Source organism: Ixodes scapularis, unplaced genomic scaffold (assembly GCF_016920785.2).
Source record: "Ixodes scapularis isolate PalLabHiFi unplaced genomic scaffold, ASM1692078v2 PGA_scaffold5__190_contigs__length_132052651, whole genome shotgun sequence".
Lineage (NCBI taxonomy): Eukaryota > Metazoa > Arthropoda > Arachnida > Ixodida > Ixodidae > Ixodes > Ixodes scapularis.
Genome location: NW_024609880.1, coordinates 39,612,370 through 39,635,946, shown reverse-complemented (window position 1 = coordinate 39,635,946; position 23,577 = coordinate 39,612,370). Strand labels below are relative to the sequence as shown.

At 45.3% G+C, this 23,577-nt stretch overlaps 1 protein-coding gene across 1 annotated transcript; it reads left to right on the top strand.

Annotated features, from left to right (window-relative positions):
- Nucleotides 1-2,177: 2,177 nt before the first annotated feature.
- Nucleotides 2,178-9,256, top strand: LOC115322555 (estradiol 17-beta-dehydrogenase 8). The gene is made up of 3 exons (XM_029982912.4): nt 2,178-2,328; nt 4,317-4,510; nt 8,855-9,256. The coding sequence occupies exons 1-3, from the start codon at nt 2,178-2,180 to the stop codon at nt 9,254-9,256; spliced, it is 747 nt and encodes a 248-aa protein (XP_029838772.2).
- The last annotated feature ends 14,321 nt before the right edge of the window (nt 9,257-23,577 follow it).

Below are 23,577 nucleotides of genomic sequence, written 5' to 3'. Positions count from 1 at the left end.
CCCATCAGGCATTTCAGGATATCCTAAAAGGCCTTTCAGGCCCTTACAGGAAATCCTAGTGGGCCTTACAGACATTTTTTTCAATAGGGGAGCCTTCTTTTTCCCAGACTAAAATGTTTTCGTTACCATCCCACAGAAATGCGAAGGTGGTTTCTCTTGCGCATTCTTTAGTTTTTTACAATAGCAACTTAGCTAAGTTTTTATATTTAATATATATTTATTCTTTAACGCTCTTATTTAAAAATTCAGAGGACTATCATTGCTCTCGATTTGAATCGTAAAATAATAGAAGTTATACCCTTCTCTAGCTTCCTTTATAAAGTTCGCAGTATTAAGATCAAAGCCGTCTGTTGCGCCCTCTAAGGAGAAGAATAAATAAATAAATCCGTGCACTGCCCTAATGTTATCTTGTAATGAAGCAGGCAGCTGGAGTTTAGCAGAGAGAATCTTGTTAGTTTTTATAAAGATTCTCGTTATTATTTTTTTTTAACACTATGGGGTGTATATCAATGTGTTTTCTGTTTGAATGCTTTAGTCGCCCAGTTCTTAGCTTGCAAGGAGTTGTTTTAGCCTTCACTGCTCAAAAGCTGTGATACGGCTCATAAGCCCTTTCTTGAGAGTGTCATAAGGAACATCCTAGGGAGGTCCGCCGAGGACGTCCCGTCCTAAGGCTGCGGTAGATTGTGGGAGGGCTTCGACAACGCATTCCTGCCACAATCTACCACAATTTGTGTGCCAATACCCGAATTATATCCTACGTTTCTAAGCCTGGTGCAAGTATTTATGCTACTAATCCGATTTTTTATACTTATTAGTTGACACTGTAGCTGATGTTTACCTAGTGTACGCTACTAAGCAGGTGTGGAGTGCTACTGAGCGTTGGCAATTTATTATACGGTTCGAGCAGCTTCTTTTTGGTTTCATCGCCCAGCACCAGTGAATGGCCGAGAAACTATTATTACTAATTCAACTTTCCAATTTTTCACAAACAACGAATTTGCACGGAACACGGCTCATATAATGAGTGGCCTAATGCAGACAAAAACCCTAATTAAAATTACAATCTCGAATAATTTTATTTCTTACATTTCTTTTTACCAGTACTGACTTTGCAACCTTTCTTAAGAGAATATAACAAAATGTATATTAGAAAAACTATACTCCGTCTCACACTAATTCCGACCACAGTGAACGCTACGATGTAACGGAGGTAATCGGGCAGCACCATAGAGTGCATCGTCACCAGAATCGTCGTCTTTATGCGCTTGATACCCGCAGACAAACAACGCGCACAAAAAGAAAAAAAAAAAGAACGTATTGCAGCGCATTCAATTACCGTAATTACTTCAGTCGGTCGTGGCAGAATTCCAACGACGACAAGCGTTCGCTTCGTAAAAGCTTGGTCTGCTGGGCAAGTTGGTAATGGACATTCATATTAAAAATAGCGCAAGAAAGACGGGACAAAAAGACGAAGAAGCACAATAGAGTTTAGCCGCCAGTTAGCGCCTGTCCTAGCTGTGTGCTTCTTCGTCTGTTTGTCCCATCTCTTTTGCGCTATTTTTAACATGAACGTTCGGTTCGGTCGTACTTAATGTAAATCAGAGTGTAGTAGCTCCAGCATGTGGTAGTATTTTTACAAAAAGATTTTACAATGTGATACATTGAGGCACGTACAATTCAATGGACACCATTAGTTGCGCAATCCCTAATTCGACCGGTTACCTTCTTAACATTGGAGCCTAAAAAAATAAATAAAAATGTAGACCAATCAGTTGCGCTTGCTTTTCCGAGAATGAATTATCATAAGCATACTTTCAGAAGCAGCCAATGAACGTAGACCGAAATTGAAATAACGTACATTTCTGGCGCAATCGAATTTCGACCCATTTACGATTGCCTAACAATTTTCCCCGTGCCGTCTTGTCCCCTTCAAGGTTACGCGCGACTTACGCAAGTCCAGCGATCTCAAGGTCTCCTTCGAATGAGGAAAAGGAAGCCTCACTCATTATTTCGCTCGCTATTTCTGTCCCTCTTCCTCTTCCTGGTGCCTAGCGGCGGTCGCGTGCCGACAACTCATCGGACTGCTTTGACGTTTTCACTAAGCACTCCTTGAAGAAGGTCAGATCGGAAGAAGCCATCAGCTTGACCACATCGCTCCGGGTCTAGCCTGTCAAAGTATGTCTTTCTCCGGTCGGCGTGCCCTTGTGACGGGTGGCAGCAGCGGAATTGGTGAAGGCGTTTGCCGTGCCCTCGCCGAAGAAGGTGCTCAGGTGATTGTGGCTAGCACGGGGCTTGAACGCGCCACGGAGGTGGCTCGATCTCTTCCGGGTAAGCTGGAACTTTATTCTGATATCCGTGATCGAAACACTGTGATCGGTTTGATGGATATGAAGTAAGTCAGTGCTCATCTTCATCAGACAACGTCGGCGAATTATGGGTGCATGTCTGAAATGAAGATGACGCCGATAATATAAAGCGCATGAAAGTTCGAAAGGCACGAGCAATGAGAGCGTCGGTTTTAACATGAACAGGAGTCGGCCTGGCATGAGGGCGTGTAATAGAAACGTGTGGCTCTTGTATTGGACATGGGAGGATCGGTTGTAGGGCACCATTCACATTGCCATTATCCGAAGTCAGTTTTTTTTCGTGGCAGACTAATCTTTTGTTTATTGAATGCTCATACATCCGCTAGATTATACTAAGCGTGCATTTACGGAATAGCGGCATCACAGGGATTGGGTGTGGGAGTAATTGCGACAGCTAAATGCAGGTGCTTCCACACATGAGACACTCTAAAAAATAACGTTCTCCCCATCAGAGTGCCGAACCGAACTTTTAGAGCGCAGCTCTTAGGGGCCCGTTTCCAGCCTGAGCGGCGTCGCCGTTGGCGTCGGCGTCGCCGTCGGCGTCGCCGTCGCCGTCGGCGTCGGCGTCGGCGTAACCGCGCCCCTCCCTCTCCTCCTCCTCCCTCTCCTTCTCCCCCTCCTCCTCACCTCCTCCTCCTCCCCCTTCTCCACCTCCCCTCCTCCTCCCCCCTCTTCCTCCTCCCCCTCCTCCTCCTCCCCCTCCTTCTCCTCCTCCTCCCCTCATTGTCCGGCTTGAGCGGCAAGGAGGAAAGCAGTACGAAGGTGGAGGAGGGGGGGAGGAGAGACGAGGAGGCGGAGGCGAGGGGAGGGGAGGAGCTTGAAGGACGAGGAGGTGGTAAAGGAGAGGGAGGGGGAGCAGGAGGGGAGGAGGACTAGCAGGCATGATCACGAGGGAGGAGGAGGAATATATCCTCCACTCCTCCTCCTCAAGAGCTGCGCTCCAATTCGGCGTTACAGGAAGTTGTAAACGGCTTTCACTTTTTTTTTATCGGCTCAGTTCGGGTAAAGGTTCACAGCCTTTCATTCACTTGAGGTTCAGCTCTCCGTAAAGCAGAAATAATGGTTTAAATCGGTCCGAACCGGTTTGAACCGCTAAAAATGAAATATCTTTTTTGGGACATTTTTGGCAATATAAACACTACTTTCTCAGTGAAACAAGTAGCTCATTATTGTCTGTGCAGTGAGTGTTTATCTTCAAATAAAAGACGCAAGAAATGGCGCTTTTGTAGTTAAAACGGAACTGAAGCGGTTTATTATTGGAAATAAAGCGCTTAAATCGTCTCTCTGTGCCAAGCGGCCACAACCGTGCTTTTCAAATAGCGCTGAAGGCCCACCTTTTTCCTGGCGCGTTCTGTGAGATGAGGGAATCGGGAATTCATAAAGAGATTACATTTGAAAGCGTCATTGTAGGCAGGGCTTGCTGGGCTCTTAAGGGGTGGAATTTGTAAATCACGCGAAAACAGCTGACCACTGATCGTTTACTATCTCAAGGACCATTACTTTTTGGCAAAATCTTTCTAAATTTATGCGGTCTTCAGTAATAATTCCTATCAAGGCTGCGATTACAACATGACCCCTAAATCCAATATTTAAAATGTTCTTTACAAATTTTACTTAATTTGCCCACTTACCATGACACTTATCCCCTCATCTAATCTCCGTCGAACTTGAAAAATGCATCGCGAAGACGACACTCTTGTAACAATCATCTCTTTTTTTTTAATGTGTTCGAATTCAAATTAGACTCCCAGTAGATATAAAAGTGAATTAATGAATAAATTCTGACAATATAGAGAAACGTTACAAATGTTTTATTTTTAAAACATTATGATGTTATAAAATGTTGTGATGGTCCCAACTGAAACCTCCGCGACTGTTGCCTGCGCCAGAATGGTGCTCACCCATTTCGAAAAATAACTCTTTTTTAAGCAGTTGCTTTGTTTGTTCTAGGGAACCAAGGTCACCAGGCTTTTTTCGTTGACGTTTCCAATGCTGATTCAGTAGCTGCCCTTTTCGAGAACATCAGAAAGTCGAGCCCTATTCCGCTCAGCATCGTCGTAAACTCTGCCGGCATTTTCAAGAAGGGAGATTTGGTCGATTTCAAGCCCGAAGAGTTCGATGCTGTGATCAACGTCAACGTCAGGGTAAGCCACGTTAATTTATTTTTCAAACCTCTCTTTTGCGACTTATATGGTATGTCACGCTCCTTTTTCCCATGATGCTTTACCTTAAAGGGCAACTCCGGTCAAAATTCAATATGAAGTAAATTGCTGGTATCGCTGTAGTGACACAAAATATGACCCCAGTCAAAATATTACGTCCGTGGGACGCCGCATTCTCAACTAATGCCGACAATAAAAATGCGACCCGCCGCGAGCCGCTGCTCCTTAGCGGGCGGCCAGCGGGTTGCCGATCGCTAAAGCAACATTGGGCCGTGACGTCAGTATCGTTCTCTTTTTTCCCCCAGTCCGGGCGTTACGCGGAGTGCGCTCCTTAGAGCCGCTACCACCGCTGCTTCGGCTTGTGATTGGCGTGTTTAGCCGTTGCTTTTATCTGTAGCCCGTGTAGCTTCGGTATAGCTTTTTGCTTATTTGCTTGTGAGGACTTCAATACTCGTTTTAGCGAGCAACTCGGTGCGCCCAAGACTCCCCAGCTGTTCCTCGAAAGATGCCGAGTGCAACTTGTAGCGCTGTGGGCTGCTCAAACAACCCGTTGCGCAACACGGAGCTGCTTTTTCACAAGCTTCTAACGGATCGGAAATCGGAGAAGGTGTGGATGAACGCTTTTCGACGAGTGGACTTAGGATTTTGACTTTTACGCGCCCGAGGAAAAAAGAACGAAAAAACAGACGCGTACAGCACAGCACACATGTGTTCGGGCGCCGCGGCCCGCGCCGGAGAGCCTCAAGGCTTCGTGTCTGAGACTGACCCGCAGCGCGAAAGCGAGAGGGCCCCCAGTACTGTACATCACTGGCAGCGCGCAGTAAAGCAACGCCGCTCCATCCACGGAGCCCCGATGACTATTTAGGCCTAGCGACCAGCACGGAAGACCGCACACACTGCGACAGCCGCCGAGTACTGCACCGTACGAGTTCACGGGTTTTTCAGTCACTAGTTTTTGGGTATACCCCCTAACTCTTGCTACATATGCTGGATAACTAACACGCATACAGAATTAAAAGCAAATCAGCTTACCTCCTATCTTTAGACGGCTAGCGCAACAGGGGTAGGTGCCGCTCGGCCTTTGTAATCGTCAAACGAGAACGATCCTGACGTCACGTTCACATAGCGGCTGATTTCGAGTGTTGCCGGGGTCTCGAGCGGCCAGTTTCGGTTTTGTTGGCCGCGCCGCAAACACAACTTTGAGGCGTCGATATCTTTAAAACTACGCACAACAACGAGAACAAAAATTACACCTTGCAATTCAGGGACGCTGACTGCACTAGAAACAGTCATAATCCCAAAATCGCAAGTATGGACCGGAGTTGCGCTTTAAAATGTCACGAACGCCCCAACAAAATGTCTTTAGAGGCACCAAGGCAAAACGAGAAGTTTGTAATTTTGCGAAGGCAATAAAATGAATAACAATAATAACAGAGAATGGAAAAAAGGAGTTTTCTTCTTATCGCTCAACTTTACCACGTATCCTAACGTTTAGAACTCATGCGTTCGTCTATGAAAATATAGTCAATTTCCAAGTTTGTTAAAAAATCAACCAAGTCTCTTTTTTTTCTTAATTCATCTACACAAGAAAAGTGTACACATCCCCGGGACAGTCGGATCCGCTCATTCAGACAGGTCGACGCACTGAGAAACGTCGCTTAGGTTATCTGCCCACATGTTTGCCAGGGTTCCTAGCGGCAGAGTACTTAGCTGCGACTAGTGTTTGTGTCGATAGATTTGGCTCTTTGCAGCGCCTGAGGAAGTACTAGCTGTGCAGTGCGCTCTCGCTCCAGCTTTTGTGTAGCGTTTAGAGCCACCTCGTCGCAATGAATGATCCACCTTGTCGGAATGGAAGCGAAAGTACTGGGCCAGCGCAGGGTGCCTAGAATAAGATAACTTTAAACTCGTTTCACTGCTCAATCGGATTCATTTGGTTCATGAACACCATTTTGCGTCAAAACGCGAATGCGAAGCAGGTTCTGGCACAGCGTTCTCATGAGACACAATGACCACCGAAAGATATATTTTTCTAACTCATGAAACTCTCAAAATTAAAAGAAACCTAGTGTGCATATAAAATTTTCCATGGAGACTTTATACAATTAAGTGTGCAATTTGTTTAATGTCCTTATTCTCATGCCGTCCAGGGGTACATTGTCATTTTTATATTAAAGTAGGTTTGTCTGTAAATTGGTTCAACACTCGAGTAAATTTTGCTGTACTAGTAACTGAAATACTAGTTCTCAATATTGTTCTCTATAGCTATTAGGTTTTTCATTTTGCCTCTAACATTTTTATTAACTGAAAGACTATTTACTAGCAACGATGAAACAAAGTCCCAATTTACGTTTCGAGCAGTACAACTTGTTCCCAAGTATTGACAAATTTCACAGCGCAAAATAGATGCCGTTGAAGCTGACTTTGGCATTCAAGCAGCAGTACGAACAAAATGTGTGATTTACTCTGTCATATAGACTGCATGCGAGTGCATCCCAGGAACGTCACGCCAATGAAAAGCGTGGGAAAGTAATGTAGGTTATTTTATCACTTTTTGCCGTTATTTTATAGTTATTAGGTACGAAATACTATAACAGAAAAAGTCAATCCCTGTCGCGCTGAAGATATAAGAGGTTTAAATAGCTCAACAAATCGGCGGCCTTTAAGTGAGCGCGAGGAGTACATCCTAATAGTGATTGCCTATCTCTACATTCACGGGTTATGAGGCACACCCAAAAGAGGTTGTGAACGCAAGCTACGCCTGAAACTTTCGACCTCAACAATTGACGCCAGGCACGGGCACATCCTTTTTGAAATTTTTCACAGATCTTGGCGGACAGCGCCGCTTTTCTACCAGCCTTAAGGCCCGTTCACACACTTCAGCTTGACTTCGACCGACCGAGACTAGACTGGTTTATAAGCCTTTTGTGATGGTTTAGGACCGTCTGCATTGCTGCGCAGCCAGTCGTAAGGCGTCCTAAGAGGTTTTGAACCGGTCTTGTCTCAATCGGTCGAAGTCAAATGCAAATGTCTGAACGAGCCTTTATCCGGGAAGCCGGGCAAAGTTGTCAAAGATTAAGTTATTCAGGGAAAAAATAGTCCCGGTCAGAACGGCTCGCGAAAATGGTCGCATGTGAACGATTCTGGGAAAAAAAAAGTTCATTCTAAAATTTGTTTGGGCTGTTTGTTCGCTTTTCGCCAATCTGTTCGATGCTTGTACGTAACAAATGTAGCAGACGATACCTAGTCTGACAATACACTTACATTTTAAAAATGCTTGTAATTTTAACTTCCAATCTAATGAAAATGTTAAAAGGTATTTTTTTTTGCAATAAAGTCCACTGATGACTTGCATTAATACCAGCATCGCGCGTTGGTGCATTGGTTGGTGCGTTAAATGTCGAGAAACGTTTAGTGGATACACATTTAGTTCGTGAAAATAATATAATAATTTTATAAGTGTTCAGTTTAAATCGTGAGATTTCTCATGAAAGGACGATAGCAGAGGTTGAGCAGAACTTTATTACTATGTTCGCTTAGTTAAATGAGGTTGGATGAGCCTAGTGAGTGCGAAGCCTTATACCTTGAAGCCCCTATTACGTGCGACCTCTCTCATGCGCTTCCTCGGCATCCGCGTCACCCCGCCTCTGCCCGTTTCGCTCCATGCCAATATCTGCCCTGGCTAGATCTTGGCGCCGGCCCGCGCGTCGCTTTGTTGAGGCTGACTCCGACCGACGCGCACCAACGCTGACGCGGGCGAGTCACGGAAAAAAAAATTAAACTTCCTATGTGGCAGGGTCTTTAGTCCAAAGGTATCCTCGCTCAGTATCTGCCACTGTAGTGTCAGTCTTATGACTCCGTTGTGCACCACAAAATAGTCTTTTTTAGTTATCAGCTTTGCGAAAATTTAGATACAAAGAGGCGTCCTTATATGCCTGGAAGTTGTTTGAAGGCAGATACTTAATTCACTCCTGGGCAGAAGTATGCTTTCTAATAGTCGGTTTCTGAGAATATAAAACAAAATGCTTCATCACAATGAAAGTGCACAAAATGTAAGTCGAAAATAAATTCAGACCGACAATTCGCCTATTACATTAATTAGAACCTACACAAGGTGTCGAAAAATGCACGCGGAATAATTTTGTCCAACAGATTTTCCGCTCATGTTAGCAACCTACAAGAACCTATGCAGGCACCGCCCCGCGGAAGGCGGGCATTTCACTGTACGATTTGCCTGAACCTGGCATGTGCTTGATTAATGGGAACAGTGCAAAACATGAAAATCGAACTTCCATGCTAAGCTTTGCATTTTGCTCCAAATCCCTACAGGGCACTTTTCTGGTGAACCAGGCGGCAGCCCGCGCCATGGTGGCAAGCGGGGTAAAAGATGCCGTCATCGTAAACGTAGCAAGTATCCTGGGCAAATCACCGCACCCCAGTGTCTCGGTCTACGTCGCTTCCAAATTCGCCGTGATCGGGCTGACCAAGACGATCGCGCAAGAGCTCGCTCCCAAGGGCATCCGCTGCAACTGCGTGCTCCCCGGTTTCACCGAGACCCCAATGACTGCGCCCCTGGCTGGCGATTACAAGGCAGACCTCCTGGGCAAGACGGCCCTGAAGAGGACCGCTCGGATCCCCGAAGTGGTCTCCGTCATCAAGTTTCTCTGCAGCCCGGAGAACTCGTATATGATTGGTGCCGCTGTTGAGGTGGCCGGTGGAATGTTCCTCTGAGCGGCACTCACGTATGGCTAAAGGCAAGCTCACACATTTGCGTTTGGATGTCATTGGCTCCGTTGCATCAGCGTATGACCTCTTACATTGAGGGAACCGACTTGTATCCGTATACTGGGCAGCCACGAAACAATCCCGATCTGTGTATATATCACGCACCCTCATTCTTTCACCCTGTGCTTCAAATAATTCAGTAAATGTGGTAAAAAAACACTGTTCATGGAGAGGGTGTAGTTTAGATCTAGCAAATACTGCAAAAATCTTCAGTCTAGTTACGCGGAGATCGGTAATGTTCTTTGGATTACTGTTAGATGGCGCCACTGTGGCAGTGTGTCCTGCTGTAGTACGGAGTTTCGAGCTGTTGCAACGGAGTCGATTACGGTCTAACGCACATGTGCGAACCAAAGCCAATTTTCGTATAGTGTTGCGAATTCGTCAAATCGAACTTTACTGTTCCAGGAACTTTAAGGAATTTAATCGCTTCCTCGTAATATTTTAGCCAAATAGAAAGAACGGCATACTTAAGGTACTTTATAGAATAAATATAAATTAGTTGGGCACTGCCCACAGCAGCTAACTGTAGTGGACACATAAAGCTTGTGGCACATGCTTTTATTTTAAGGAGTATTATGCTACATTAGGACTCAGCTCCGAAAATGGCCGTTTGAGAACGTGATTTTTTTTATGCTCGACCAAAACTAATCCTGGAATAAAAACAAAACACGCTTTTATAGGCAGACGCGGTGAGAAATACGTAAAAGTTATATTGTTGAAGTTTTACGAACGTAAAAAGAGAGACTCAAATGCTCAGGTATTTTTGCTTAGATGCCTAGTTCATCTTTGTATTACGTTTACATAAACTCAAAATACCCATACACATAGTCAAAAAGAAAAGCACTCAATATATACGTATTTGTTCAACCATTTTTAAACAGATCTATGCGTCATGATCAGCTTCAGATGCCGATTTCCCACCCTCTATTTTCCTAGTTTGTGATGGCATTATAATTTTTTAGGTTTATAAAATTCTCCTATTACGTGCTGTACCTCTACATGGCGTACATGCTGCAAATGAAAAGCGAATGCATCTCTCACTTGCGTTTAAAAAATGTGCGGCACATAATGCTACTATGTCACGAAACTAGTTTGGGTCCACATGCTAGATCGCTCTTGGGCAAATCCTCTTTCTTAATATTCCTGGCCTTCATCACCTTGAGAGTGATGGTGTTAAAAATAAAAAAAAGAGAAAGCTTGGGTTGTTATGGTCGTAAATTCATCATTTCGTAAGGCTCTTGTGCGAACACTTCAGAGGTGGTCCACTAGGACAGACTCGTTGACACCACATGTAGCGGAATACTTTCTTCAAGTTCTTGACGCTCTTGGGCTTAGGCTCCTCTGACGCGACTGAAATCTCAACGGCTGCCGAAGCTAGACTCATTCTACAGTATACGTCTTGCCCTCAATTTGCGGTTTTACGCCATGAAGTAATTGCAAAAAAGAGAGCAGCCGTTCTGTTTGAATTACTTAATATTTCACGGGCAATTTCACAATAAGAATCGCCATGGTCATGATGACACCTTGAGAAACACATATGACAGCGGTCTGTCATTGGGGATTGCCTCGAGAAAGATGCGTACACAAAAGCGGGCGATCGGGACTACGGCAACTGACACACTGTCGTCAATCAGACCACTGGACTGGGACAAATATAGTACCTGATTAAATTATTGCTGGGCTCCGTTCTTCATTACATTTAGGGAGGCAATGGCCGAATCGGCTCTCATCTTGGCATTTATATGTTGTCGGTCCCATCGTCGAAGTCCCGATTATCCCCGTCTTGTTCTCAGTCGATGTCAGTCGTGTGCCTTCGCATAACCCGGGAATAACTGTGCAGCTGGTGGAGAAGAGATCAGTATTGATAAGAGTGCAATCAATGCTTGATTTTGGAAGAGTGATAAATCAGTGGCGAATTATGTTTCTCTACATCAAGGCGGCCGTTTGTTTGCAAGAAGCTTGCTCTCATTTAGAATTCGAAGATGGATTGTGGTTCTTAATACTATTAACATAAGCAAAATAAAGTTTTTTTGTTTTTTTTTTAAATACAACAACAGAAGAGTCGATGTGTCAGTCTATAATATTATGTCTAGGTGATGAAGGCTGTTAAAAAATTTAAACTCAGGGCATGTATTTAACTGAATGTTTTTACTAGTACAAGCATTTCGATTGGAACTTTAAGGCTGAATGGCGTGTTAATATGTATAAAAATTTGAATATCTTTCAGTACTGTCAAAATTATTTCTATATATTTTATTAAATTCAGAATATAATAATTTGGCTCGTGGAACAATGAAAATTCGTACTTCCATAAAATATATTTATTACAAAAAGGCGTTATTTTTATTTATGATGCTTATGATCTTCCCACAAAATATTTCTTATAAAATTAACAAAGATATCTGCTTTTAGCGAGTTTATATATGCATGAAATTCAAAGTAAAATTCAAAGAAAAAAGAGGTGTGCTATTTTTATTATCGCCAATGTGGAAACACTTTATAAATCACTTTATATGCTGCTCTGAATTTTTGACGGCGGCTTTCAATCCACTTCTGAAAAAAATAATAATATAGTTCTTTGATCGTGGCTCATTCCTATCAGACATAAGCATATAAACATTGTTTCAAAATAATTTTTAGTTTTAGTGTATGTGTACTAATGAAACACATACATGGTGTTTTCCTTTGGAGTAACAAAAATTCAAAATCGTGTATTCCAGGTAAAAGCATTATTGTTTCGGGACTGCATTACTCGTGGGTGCGGATGCCAGAATATTCACGATACTTACTAATTAGTTTGATAATTAACTGAAAATGAAAAATTAAATTTTTAGTTACTGAAAATGTACATGTGGCTCCCATTAGAAACTTGCTGAGCGTCATCAAAAACCCCAAAATCAGTAATTTTTATAAGGACTTTGAACGCGTGAGAAGCGGAGTAGTGCGCTAAAGTTGCCACTCGTGGAGCAGGTACAAGGCTAGCGGTTGAGGTTATTCGACCGCCCCGAGCGATTTGTCTGTCTCTTATAGCCAATTCACACGACGGACCAAATCACGATTTTCGACCGCGGACAATTTACCACGTGACCGCCACGTCACCGATTCCTGCGATCCGCGTCTCGTCCGCGAAAGCGCGGACTGATAACGTCGGGCGCCTCTTCACTCGCAGATTTTCGGCAGGAGATTGACTTGCAAAGCTTTAAGCATGGCAACGGTACAATATTTTCTTAATTTTTTTTTTGGATGATTAAAATAAAAATGGCACATCGTTGTATTTTGTGTGTTTACTTGTTCACTTTAAGGAAACTGCAGGCACCTTGTCCGGCTGACGCGACGCAGGTTCCGGTACCCCTCTGGTTTCGTGCCAAGAGGCTCCCGGCAAAACTTGTCTAGCACGCCGCAATAAGTCCTGCACGTACGATCAGGCTTTTACCGAGCACGATCTTCCTTGTGACTGTGGTCTGCATGAGTTTTGTGCGCGAGCGCGGAGTTCCGTAAGGCATATCTCCAAACGCGCCTCCGCCAACCCAGAAATCCACCGTTTCGACGCCGAAGCCTTCTTGAGCAGGACCATGCCTGCGTCTCTGTCTTGTTTTGTGATAGTAAAGCTCGTGGCGCTTCGCGCGCAGACTGTCGCGGTGCTCTGTCTCGATCTGTAGGTAACAGCGGCGTACGATTCTTTATCACGGTAGCAAACGTCGATTTATTTCTTGGACAACAGTGCCACCGTGCGACGTTGAGGTTTCGCGGCACTGTGGGGTGGCGAATAGGTATGCATGGTCCGGCCTCGCTGGCGTCTGATCGTTGTCTCCCTCGTGTGGATGCGTTTGGGAGATGGACGAATTGCGAGCATGTCGTCACGTGATCAATCCGTCGGCGGATCAGTCCGTCGTGTGAATCGGCTACTATGAGAGCCGCAGCCTTGTACCTGCACAACGAGTGTTATATTTAGCGCACTACTACGCTTTTCACGCACTCAAAGTATTTGGGAAAATGACTGATTTAGGGATTTTGGATAACGCTGAGCAACTATCAAATTGATACCATATGTCTATTTTCACTATTTAAAAAGTTATCTTGCAATTTTGAGTTAATTATTCAAGTAATTGGTGGGTATCGCGCATTTTCTGATGTCCGCCACCACGGCGAACGCGGTCCCGACAAAGTTATCCTTTTACCACGAATACACTAATTTTAGAAATGTTTGCACTTTTACGGGAAACACCCTATATATTCCAGCTTGTTACCCCTGGTCAAAATATTGATGCCCTTACAAAGTTTTAGAATAACGTACGCAATTTTAGCTCACGCGAGCGCTATATTGAGCGCTTGCGTTAGCGCACGCGACGCAAGAGAGTTTTAGAATAGCGTTTCTCCGCCGCGACGCAAAATCCCAAGCATCTCTCGCTTGCAACGCCACCAAGATACAGTCCCGACCTTTATTTCACACACGAAATGCTTTAACTTCAGAAAAAAGACAAGGGTGTTGGTTCAGAGTAGCATTTTATGTTTGTTTAAACGGGAGAATGCGACACGAGCGGTCGACCGGTCGTGTCCGCGTGCATCAGCTCGGCAAGAGTGTACTGACCTTCGCCGATAAATGTTCGATCGTCGCAAGCATCAAGTTGCCGGTGATCGTTGACACTTTACTGGGTTTTCCAAACCAAGTGCAATGTTGTCCCGCATTGAAAATCAAAGTCGCGAGGATACCGCCATTTTTTTTTTTTTAAACTGTGCTTGTCTTGGCTTTAGCCAACTTCTCATGACGAATCCTCCTTGGAGGAGCGCAAAGACCCTTTGCGTACGCAAGCAATTTCCAAGAAATAGCGTGCGCTAAGATAGAAAACGCAAAGCGGAAAACGTGTTTAGCGTTCGGCGCATTCGCAGTGGCGACGACGCTGCTATTTGCGCAAACAAAGCTTTAGCGTGCGCTATTCTAGAACTCCCTATTATGTCAATAGTATATGATCCTTGAGTTCCTACACTGTTAGCAAGTCCCGTGTATTTGGTGAATATTTGGGGTGAAAAACACGCTATTTACACAAATTACCATAAATTTACACGTTGAGTAACGGATAATTCGTTCAAAAATCATGCGAGGTTGTAAAAAACGTGTTTTCGTTCGGTCATACACGCATAACCGTGTAGCCGACCTCGAAAACACGCACCACCGCCGGCGACGACCGCAGCATTGCCGGCTACCGAAGCACCGGAACGCTTGGGGACACACCTAGAAAGGACCGTGGAATCAAATTCCGCGGAAAGGAACATGTCTCGGAGACAGATAAGCACCAAAAGCAATTACGCCATGTCGCGAGACGGGGCGAACCCCGCGCTTACCGTGCGTGCTGGCTGCCATTGTTTGTGGTCGACAATGGCAATGCGGCTTCCCTTATGTCGCCCTTGTTTGTATTTATATTAGGGGTCTTGATAATTGTTTCTCACACACCAAAAATAAAGTTAGGCGTATAATTACTCGTTCTAAACAGTTACAATGGCTATAAAAAGCGTGCCCTTGATCTGAACACGCGACATTGCAGTTGGTTTCGTTTTGGCTTCAACCCTTCCAACTGCAAGCGAAGGTGCCGCCGCTTCCCATGCATCCTCCTCAGAATTTACGGCGCTCCGTGGTGTCCAGTGTTGCTGTATCTGTAGGTCATCTTTAAGTTAGAGCCGACAGAGAAAATTTGGCCACGGCGTAACGCCGATGTAAGCTGGAAGCTAGAACCGGTTTGCTTTCGTTGTTTTTTATTTGGTCGGAGAAAATCTGGCAACAACGCACGTTTAACATGGCGCCGGTATTCTTTTGGTTGGGCAAGAAGGTTGGAAGGTGCTCGGCTTGCGAGCACATGTAGCGAAGACGTGACCGGAGACGTGCCCCTGTGATGTTCCCGGACGACGGAAAGCATCATTCGTAATCGTCGTGTGTGCTTGGAAAGCGAAGGGTGTCACCGGGTCCACGAGTGCGCAACCACAAGCCAAGGGTCACGACAGCGCTGCGTTTACTTCGGCGATCTCGTTCTGTTTGGTGCAACGCGGCGATGCGACAAAGAGCTGAAGTGTCCGTGGTGTGTGGTGCGGTGCTTGGAGGTAGAAAGCCACACTAACACGGAGCGCGAATTGGTTGCTGTGGGTTTAGTCCGTCGTAATCAGCTGATCCGGTCCAGCTGGTCCCGGAGGACGCAGCGAGCGTTTTTAAAAGTAAATCTTCCCTCGTTCTGTTTCAAAATGTGGAAGTATACCGACGCATACCGTGAGTAAAAAGCTGTGGGCGTTTTCAACAAAATTACGTCGTTTAAATTGAACAATGGAATCCGGATTGTTGTCCTAGATCTGCCGTTTTTATGCTTCGTGTTGGACTGCGTTTGCACAGCGACGCACACAGCTCGAGTAGATGACTCGGTCCTGCAAGCGACCGGTAACAGAATTTCAGGGAAACTTAAGTCACCACTGATATTTTCCTTTAAATCTCGTGCGAGTTTGTTGCGCTCATCATGCGGTGTGAATAAATTGGGGCAAGATTTCCTACCTGCCCACAGATGCATGAACTGAGACCATTTTTTGCGTGGTGAACATAGTGCTTTTTCTTTGTTTTGGAAAGGCGCTGGTGCATTTACTATGGTACAATCACTTGAGAGTTGAGAAATTGGAGAGAGCGAGCAAGCTTTCCCAACTTTGTCTGTTTTCTATGGCACTGCCCTGTTTCAGTTTCAGTAGGCATATCTAAAAGCGGGTACAAACTGCTCTATAGCAGGTAAAAAACAGAAGAAGCTTAGGACGGTGCGGACTCCGTGTTTCGCGCTTTTCGTAAGGTGACTGGGTAAATGCTTTTGCGAGGTATGCGGAGTATGCAAGCGATTTTGTTATGCCTGTCGTTTGCGTCTCTCCAGTAAAACGAATAAGATGATCTACAAAGGCGCAATCACAAGCCAAGATTTACGATAGCAGTGCGTTTGCTTCGGTGGTCCGTGTAGTTGTATTTTACTCCGCTCTCTGCAACACCGTGCCATGACGAAGAGCTGGAACGGTCACGGTTTGTGCTGGCCTCCCCGTTGACAGAAACCCGCGTCGGCACCGAGTGCGCTTGGGCTGCTGATGCTCACAAGCCACGAATGCTTTCATCCGTGGCTTGTCGCCAGCTGATCCTGCTGCTAAACGGTGAAGAAGCGGCGAGAGTGACCTCTGAAGTGAATGTAGATCCTCGTTCATTCAGTTATCCGGTGTCAAAGTGTGGAAGATGTCCAACGTGTACTGAGGGCGGGAACTACGAGCGTTTTGCCTTGCTTTTATAACCGGAACCAGAGCAACGAGATAACTGCCTTGCGTACTTAAAAATGACGGAAGCAAAACGTTTCAACAGGTGGAATACGTCACCGGGGATGTAGGCGAGACGGTGTACACTGTTTAAACGCTTGCAGTAGTCCCGAGAGGTACCAGGAAAGCGACGTCAGCAGAGAAGGAGCTCGCCATTCAGCAAAATGCAGTGCTACGGGCCCGTGTATATTCAAAGTTCGGAATGGTAACAGAGTGGCAGTGTAAAAAAAAAAAGAAGAAAGACGCATTAGCGCCCCACACCAGTGATCACGAATAACACCGGCCACGAACTCCCGAGCCCCACCGCTCCGCTCAACACCGACACGACAGACGACAACAAACTGCATCAACACGACCCAAAAGTGAAGGCGTCTGCTCCTGTACTGCAACTAGCGGAAGTGAAGTGTTGAGCACACGTCCTTCACAAGAATATATAAAAAAATGCTTTGCGCAAGCATCATTTCCGTTTATGATTAATTATATAATGATAAAATCTTACTAATTAAAAAAAATCTGATTCAAGCTAGTCGGACTGCTCATAACTCTGGTCTAGCATAAAAATAACAAAAATTTGAATTTCTTCATGACCGGTTTAGGATTTATTGTCAATACATCGTTATCTTTCGCAACGGACTAATATTATAGATTTTGCCTCCATACTTTTTAAATGCAAAGGGTTCTTACATACGGCTGTCCATTGCGCCGTGTTTTGTGTCTTCTTCTATAAATCTGTAACGGTCAGCGACTAAATAGCTCACCCGCACATGCCAAGCATATATACGCCGCGGAGAGAGCACGTTGAGTAGGAAGTGTCGGGCGAAGTGTCGGGTGCAGTGTGGGGTGTTGTGTTTGTGTATATGTCAGTGGTGTGTAATGCGTGGTATTGGCGTTGTGCGTGATGTATGTAGGGGTTGTGTATTCTTGTGATCGGTCGTAGGCTCGTAGCATATTAACAAACTTTTTTATAGACTGCTAGAAATCCCGCTAGATGGCGGAAGTTACCGCCCGATTTCAAATAGTTTGCTCGAGTTATTTGTCCATTTAAATTCGCTTTTCTGTCTAGCGGCTCGATCGTAGCTACCGTAGCTACCGACGCCGCCGACCGCCGACGACGCACGTACGTATTTTTGCGCGTAGCTACGTCCGCCGCTTGGAGACTGTTTAGTGTGTATAAAAGACATCGAAGGAGAACAAACGCCGTCCTGTGTGCTTTCAATTCAGCCAAAAGGCGCGCGGCTTGCTGGGCTCGTCCCCCGCCTGTTCTCGGCTGCTGGCCGCCATGTTTTATGAGCACGCTCAGCCAACACGCTGAACCGTGCTTAGCGGAAGAAAAACACGGTGTATCGTGTTAAGTTTACACAGCACCTCATGTGTAGACGAAAAACACAGATGGCTGCGTGTAAAACGAACACGTTTCGACGTGTCCGCTATGGGACAACGGTTTACACGTCTGGGCGTGTTATCTTTGCTAACAGTGTAGCGTAGCTTGCATTTATGGAAATCATGTGTGCATGATTTTCATCATGCACACATGACCCCTGGCACAGGAAATTTGTCATGTTCACGCAGCTTTTGTTCCCAGCGCCCAGCAAAGGTGAACAACGGATAAACATTAGCAGTGATGTAATTTCTGTACCACTCGCGCCAAACTGCAACATAGCCTGCTACATCCTGCTGCCTTTCGCCAAAATTCTATCAATTTACACCAAAATTGAGCTAGATGTAATATTAATTTATTATTTATTAATACTAATAATATTGGAGCCGAGGCCTCGCAGCACGGTCAGATTATTACGGTAGGCTTGTCCGAATTTTCCGAACTTCCCATTATCTTCCGGAACTTTCGGATTCGGAACTACCGAATAGCGAACCACTCGATTTAATCTTTGCGTCAAACACTAACTGTACTCGGAATTCGTTCAAAATTTCTCAAGTTCGTGGTCGGTTATGTAGCTTCTTTGAGTAGTGCTCTTTCCGGCAGCGCACTTCTGCACTGGAGTGAAAAAAGATCCGCGGTGTAGTCAATGCGATTTTGCGTATCTTGCTTCGGTGGAACGCAGTCACGTGATAAGAGGAAATAACTCTTCCAAAGCGGTGTGTTGGACACACAAGTGTCGGGTATATAAAAAAAAAAAGTCCCCCTTTTTTTGTTTTAGCGTGGCAAAGGCAGTGGTAACACAGAATACTGTCGCGCTCAGCTGGTCAAGCAGGCAGCGCGCCCGTGGCCTCCCACGCGAAAAGCCAAGGTTCGATTACTGCGAGCGACGCATCTTTTGTTTATTCCTGCAATTTAGTGTTCTGCTAAATTCGAGAATCCTGTTGTCTGTTAGAGGTCCGAATGTTATACGCGTCGAACCATCTACGCCGATTATTGCAGAAGCCTACGCATGGTATATAAGGGGCTGCGCGTGGCGAGCCGCAGTAAGTCTCGCCTCAGCGTTCGATCCTGCTGTTACGCCAACTTCGACGCCCGCGACGCTCTGCTGTTATCGTCTGTTTCCTTTTCATTCTTGGGCGCAAGTTCGCCCCATTAAACGGTTCAGATTCCCTAGTTATTCTTTGTTTGCTCGCCTGTTCATTCGTGACAGTGTGAAGCGTTTTTTGAGAAAAAGTATACAGATGTGGTGATTGGACGGCGCTAGCGGTATGTTTGTTTTGGGAGTGTAAATCCGACTTTTTCAGAGCCCGTGGTAGTCTGAGACGCAGTAGACGCAGCGCGCGGAAAACATAATAATTAAAACGCGGCAGCACCCAGGAGAGCTCTGGCCGCCAGCTCGCTGCAAAAAATAACCAAACACTCGTACACACCTCAACCCGATGCGGCAAAGTAAACATCCCTAATGGAGCGTCTAATTTTTTCCTGCCTTGACGAGAAGAGTGCCGCCGTATGTCTGAACACGTGATGTTTTCCTCCAGCCGTCAGTACCACGGAGGCACTCGAAGAAGAGTCCCGCTTGGGTGGCGGGGAAAACTGGGGAAAAACTAGGGAGAACGATGTTTCGGTTTCGGCAGCAAACAAATTTTCACTTTTTTAATTAGTAACTAGAGTGAATCTGGGAGAACGAGATAGCATTCCCAAACCAGGAAGCCATCCGCATTCAGATTATGCCTTTGGATTATGTAGCTCGAAAAATCGGCGGAGTTGCCCTTTAAGGGACACTAATGCCCCCTACCCCAAAGTGATTTTTTTTATTTTTTTTTCAGGCGATTGAATATGGGGTCAGAAGACTACCCAATTAATATTTTGCTGCAAAACCACGTATATTTTTAATAAAGCAAAAAAAAAAAAAACGCAACTGCTTCAAACCGAAATTAGAACTTGCGCATACAGGTTGATGAAATATAGAGAGATTGCCGGAAGTCACGCGGCTACACCTGACCATACGCTTTCTTCCCAGCGGTTTTTTTTTTTTTTTTTCCGCGCGCAGCACACGAAATGCGTTGCGGGAGCCGTTTCCCGTGCGATTGCTTTGCAGTTATGTTTGTTCCACTCCTTGTTCTGCACTCCAAGACGAGTTGTTTTGTACATTTAAGTGTTGGAAATTAGCATGAGTGGCCGTAGTGAATGCCCGTGATCGGTTCCGAAAAGAATGCCCCCAAGGTGTGGCGTGAAGAGCTGCCTTACAGGTCCTGCATCCGAAAGTGGCAATGTGCGGCAGTGTCTGCACAATTTTCCGAAAAATCAACGGGATTGGGACCAATGGCTGGCTGCAATTCCCGGAGAACAGTTCCGGGCACCTCGGAAAGCGGACACTGCCCGATTTACATGCTCCTTGCATTACGTGGAAAGTGACTACATTGAGTTGGCAGGAGTCAAAAAAGAAATCCCATGCCATTTAGTTCAGCGACCTTTCGTCCACAAAATTCTTTTTAATGATAATTGAAAAAAAAATAATAAAAATATGTGTAAACATTGCCAAAAAAAACCCCAGTATACTTAAACTTTGATTGACCCTTGATCCGCTGCTTGTGAAATGGACCCCTTTCCACTGAGCCACTATAGGGGAATTCATTCTTTCGTACTAATGCAGCCGGTCGACTGTAGGTCGGAAAGTTTACTGCCGATTTCTCTCTAGCAAAGTCCCTAGGCTCAAAGTCGGGCAGCACCACGCATTGGCCACATTCGTACCTAGTAAAGAAATGGTACGCGTGCATGTTCAAATGAAAGTACACACTTCGTGCTTGACGTTTGCGCAAGCGATGTCTTCAGCCACGAGAAGGGGCGACGGCTCGGCGACGTCTTCGTACTAATCGGCTTGGCGGTCGGGCGTGTCGTTCGGAATTGATCTCAATTCTTTTGATCGGTCCAAAACTTCTCTTTCGAAGGAAGACAGATTCGTGGTACCGGGCACGACAGTCCTAAAGTAGAGGTCCCACGCACGTCGTCCGCTGCCATCGCCGTCCAGCCCACGAGTCCCACGATACGCGATACGACGCTATTTTGAGGATTACACACTGAACGCACAGATAACTACCTGTTCTCTGTGTCATTTTGTTTTCAATCAACGTATTTGAAGTTTTTATAAGCCACAAAAATCAGTTTTATATTTTTAATATTTTTAATAATCAGTGTTCGCCTTCATTGGCCTACGACCTTTATTAAATTTGGTGTTTGTGTCTAAACCTTAAAAACGGCCGTGACTACGAAGAAGAGTGAGCGCGACTCAAACCGGCCAGTTCTCGATGGGCGCTTTTCGGGCGGAAAGAAGCCGAATTTCGAGCCGGAAATTCTGTTCTGAGTAGTTGGACTCTCAGATATCATATACGACTAAAAACCTCCGCGAACCTAAATACCCTGTCAATGTCCCCTTAAGCTTTAAGATTTATGACCTGCAGAGTTGGTATTGTGGTTTATTCATATAATAGCCCTCCTTCGAGCCAACAGGATTACAGCTCCACAAACCAAGTACGACTGCGTTGTCGCAGCCCTGCCACAATCTACCGCAGCCTTAGGACGGGACGTTTTTGAGCAGTGAAGGTTAAAACAACTCCTTGCAAGTGAAGAACTGGGCGACTAAAGCATTCAAACAGAAAAAAAAAAATTGGGTTGTGTGTGTGTTTATACAGCCTAGAACTTGGTCTGCCTCAGAGGGGCGACGAGTCTCCCAGCTGTAGATGAGAAATTTAGCCAGTGCGATACAGCCGCTAGCCTGGGGTCTTTAACGTGCACCACGCAGTAGTGATACACGACCGCACGCCGGTACGATGCTCATCCAGATCGAAACGGGCAGGGGTGGGGCTCGAACCCAGGATCCCTGGGTTCTGCAGCGCGAGCTTTCGCTCCACGTGCTCTGAGCTGGTGTGCGCTAGACCACCCGGCCACCGATCCCCCTCAAACAGAAAACACATTGATATACATAGTGTTCAGAAAAAATAATAACGAGAATCTTTAAAAAAAAAACTAACAAGATTCTCTCTGCTAAACTGCAACTGCCCGCTTCATTACCAGATAACATTAAGGCAGTGCACGGATTTATTTATTTATTGTTCTCCTTAGAGGGCGCAGCAGACAGCTTTGATCTTAATACTGCGCACTTTATAAAGGGAGCTAAAGAACGGTATAACTTCTTTTGTTTTACGATTGAAATCGAGAGCAATGATAGTCCTCTGAATTTTTAAATAAGAGCGTTGGAAAATAAATATATATTAAATATAAAAATTTGGCTAAGTTGCTATTGTAAAAAACTAAACAATGCCCAAGAGAAACGACCTTCACATTTCTGTGGGTTAGTAACGAAAAAATTTTAGTCTGGAAAAAAGAAGGCTCCCCTACTGAGAAAAAAAATGTCTGTAAGGCCCACTAGGATTTCCTGTAAGGGCCTGAAAGGCCTGATGGGCCCGCCAGGCTCCACTAGTAGGTCTGTGGGGCCCATAAAAATATCTTTCTGAAAGATGTGCGTTCCTTCACAGCAATTCTAAAATGCCTGCGTGGCCTTTCAGGGTCGTTCTAGAGGGTCTGTGAAATCCACCAGATATTATCGGGAGAACGTCGCAGAATTCATCCCAAGACGGTAGTGCGTAAACGTGCTGTCTTCATCGGCAGCCGCTTCAGTGACGCGAGTGCGTAAACCTCTTGTGTCGTTCTATATATTTGTTCATTCTAAAGATGCAGTTGCAAGCAAATATTGCTTTGATCGAAACTCATTCAGCGCAAACGATGCCCACATATTGCCGCCCATTGAGAACAGACAGAGGTCTATCGAGCTAGCTTTATTGAACGATCTCGTCCCAAGAATTCGGCGGTGCGAGTTGGCCACCCAGCAGTCCAGCCGTTCGCCCAGCAACTAAGTAAGCCAAGCCGGTCCGAAATGTCTGACACATGCGACGGACAGTAGACTTCAGCGGGCTCATACGTATTGCTTATTTTACTTACATTTCCTAGCACCGTCTTCGTGTATTCAGTGTTTCAATATTTACAAATTCACCATAGGTACGAATGTGGCCAATGCGTGGTGCTGCCCGACTTGGAGCCTAGGGGGTGCCTTTGCTGGAGACAAATCGGCAGTAAACTTTCCGACCTACAGTCGACCGGCTGCATTACCCTATTGGAATGACCAGTTTAAACTGGTAACCAGTTCAAACTGGTACCAGGTTCAAACTTGGATATTGCTCCAGTTTGACCAGTTTGATACTGGTTGGACTGGTCACACTGGTTGACTGGTCATGGTGGTTGAACTGGTCATACTGGTTGAACTGGTCATGGTGGTTGAACTGGTCATGGTGGTTGAACTGGTAACCAGTGGCTTATTGCCACTGGTTAAATTGGTTGAACTGGGCAAACAAACTGTGCATACTGGTCTTACTGTGAAACTGTGCATACAGGTCTGACTGTGAAAATGTGTATACTGCTAATACTGGTTCACTCCAAGCAGTTAAACCAGTTAAACTGGTAATATCGACAACACAGGTCGTAAACGGATAAAATTCACTTTTTTTTCACAAAAAATACACAT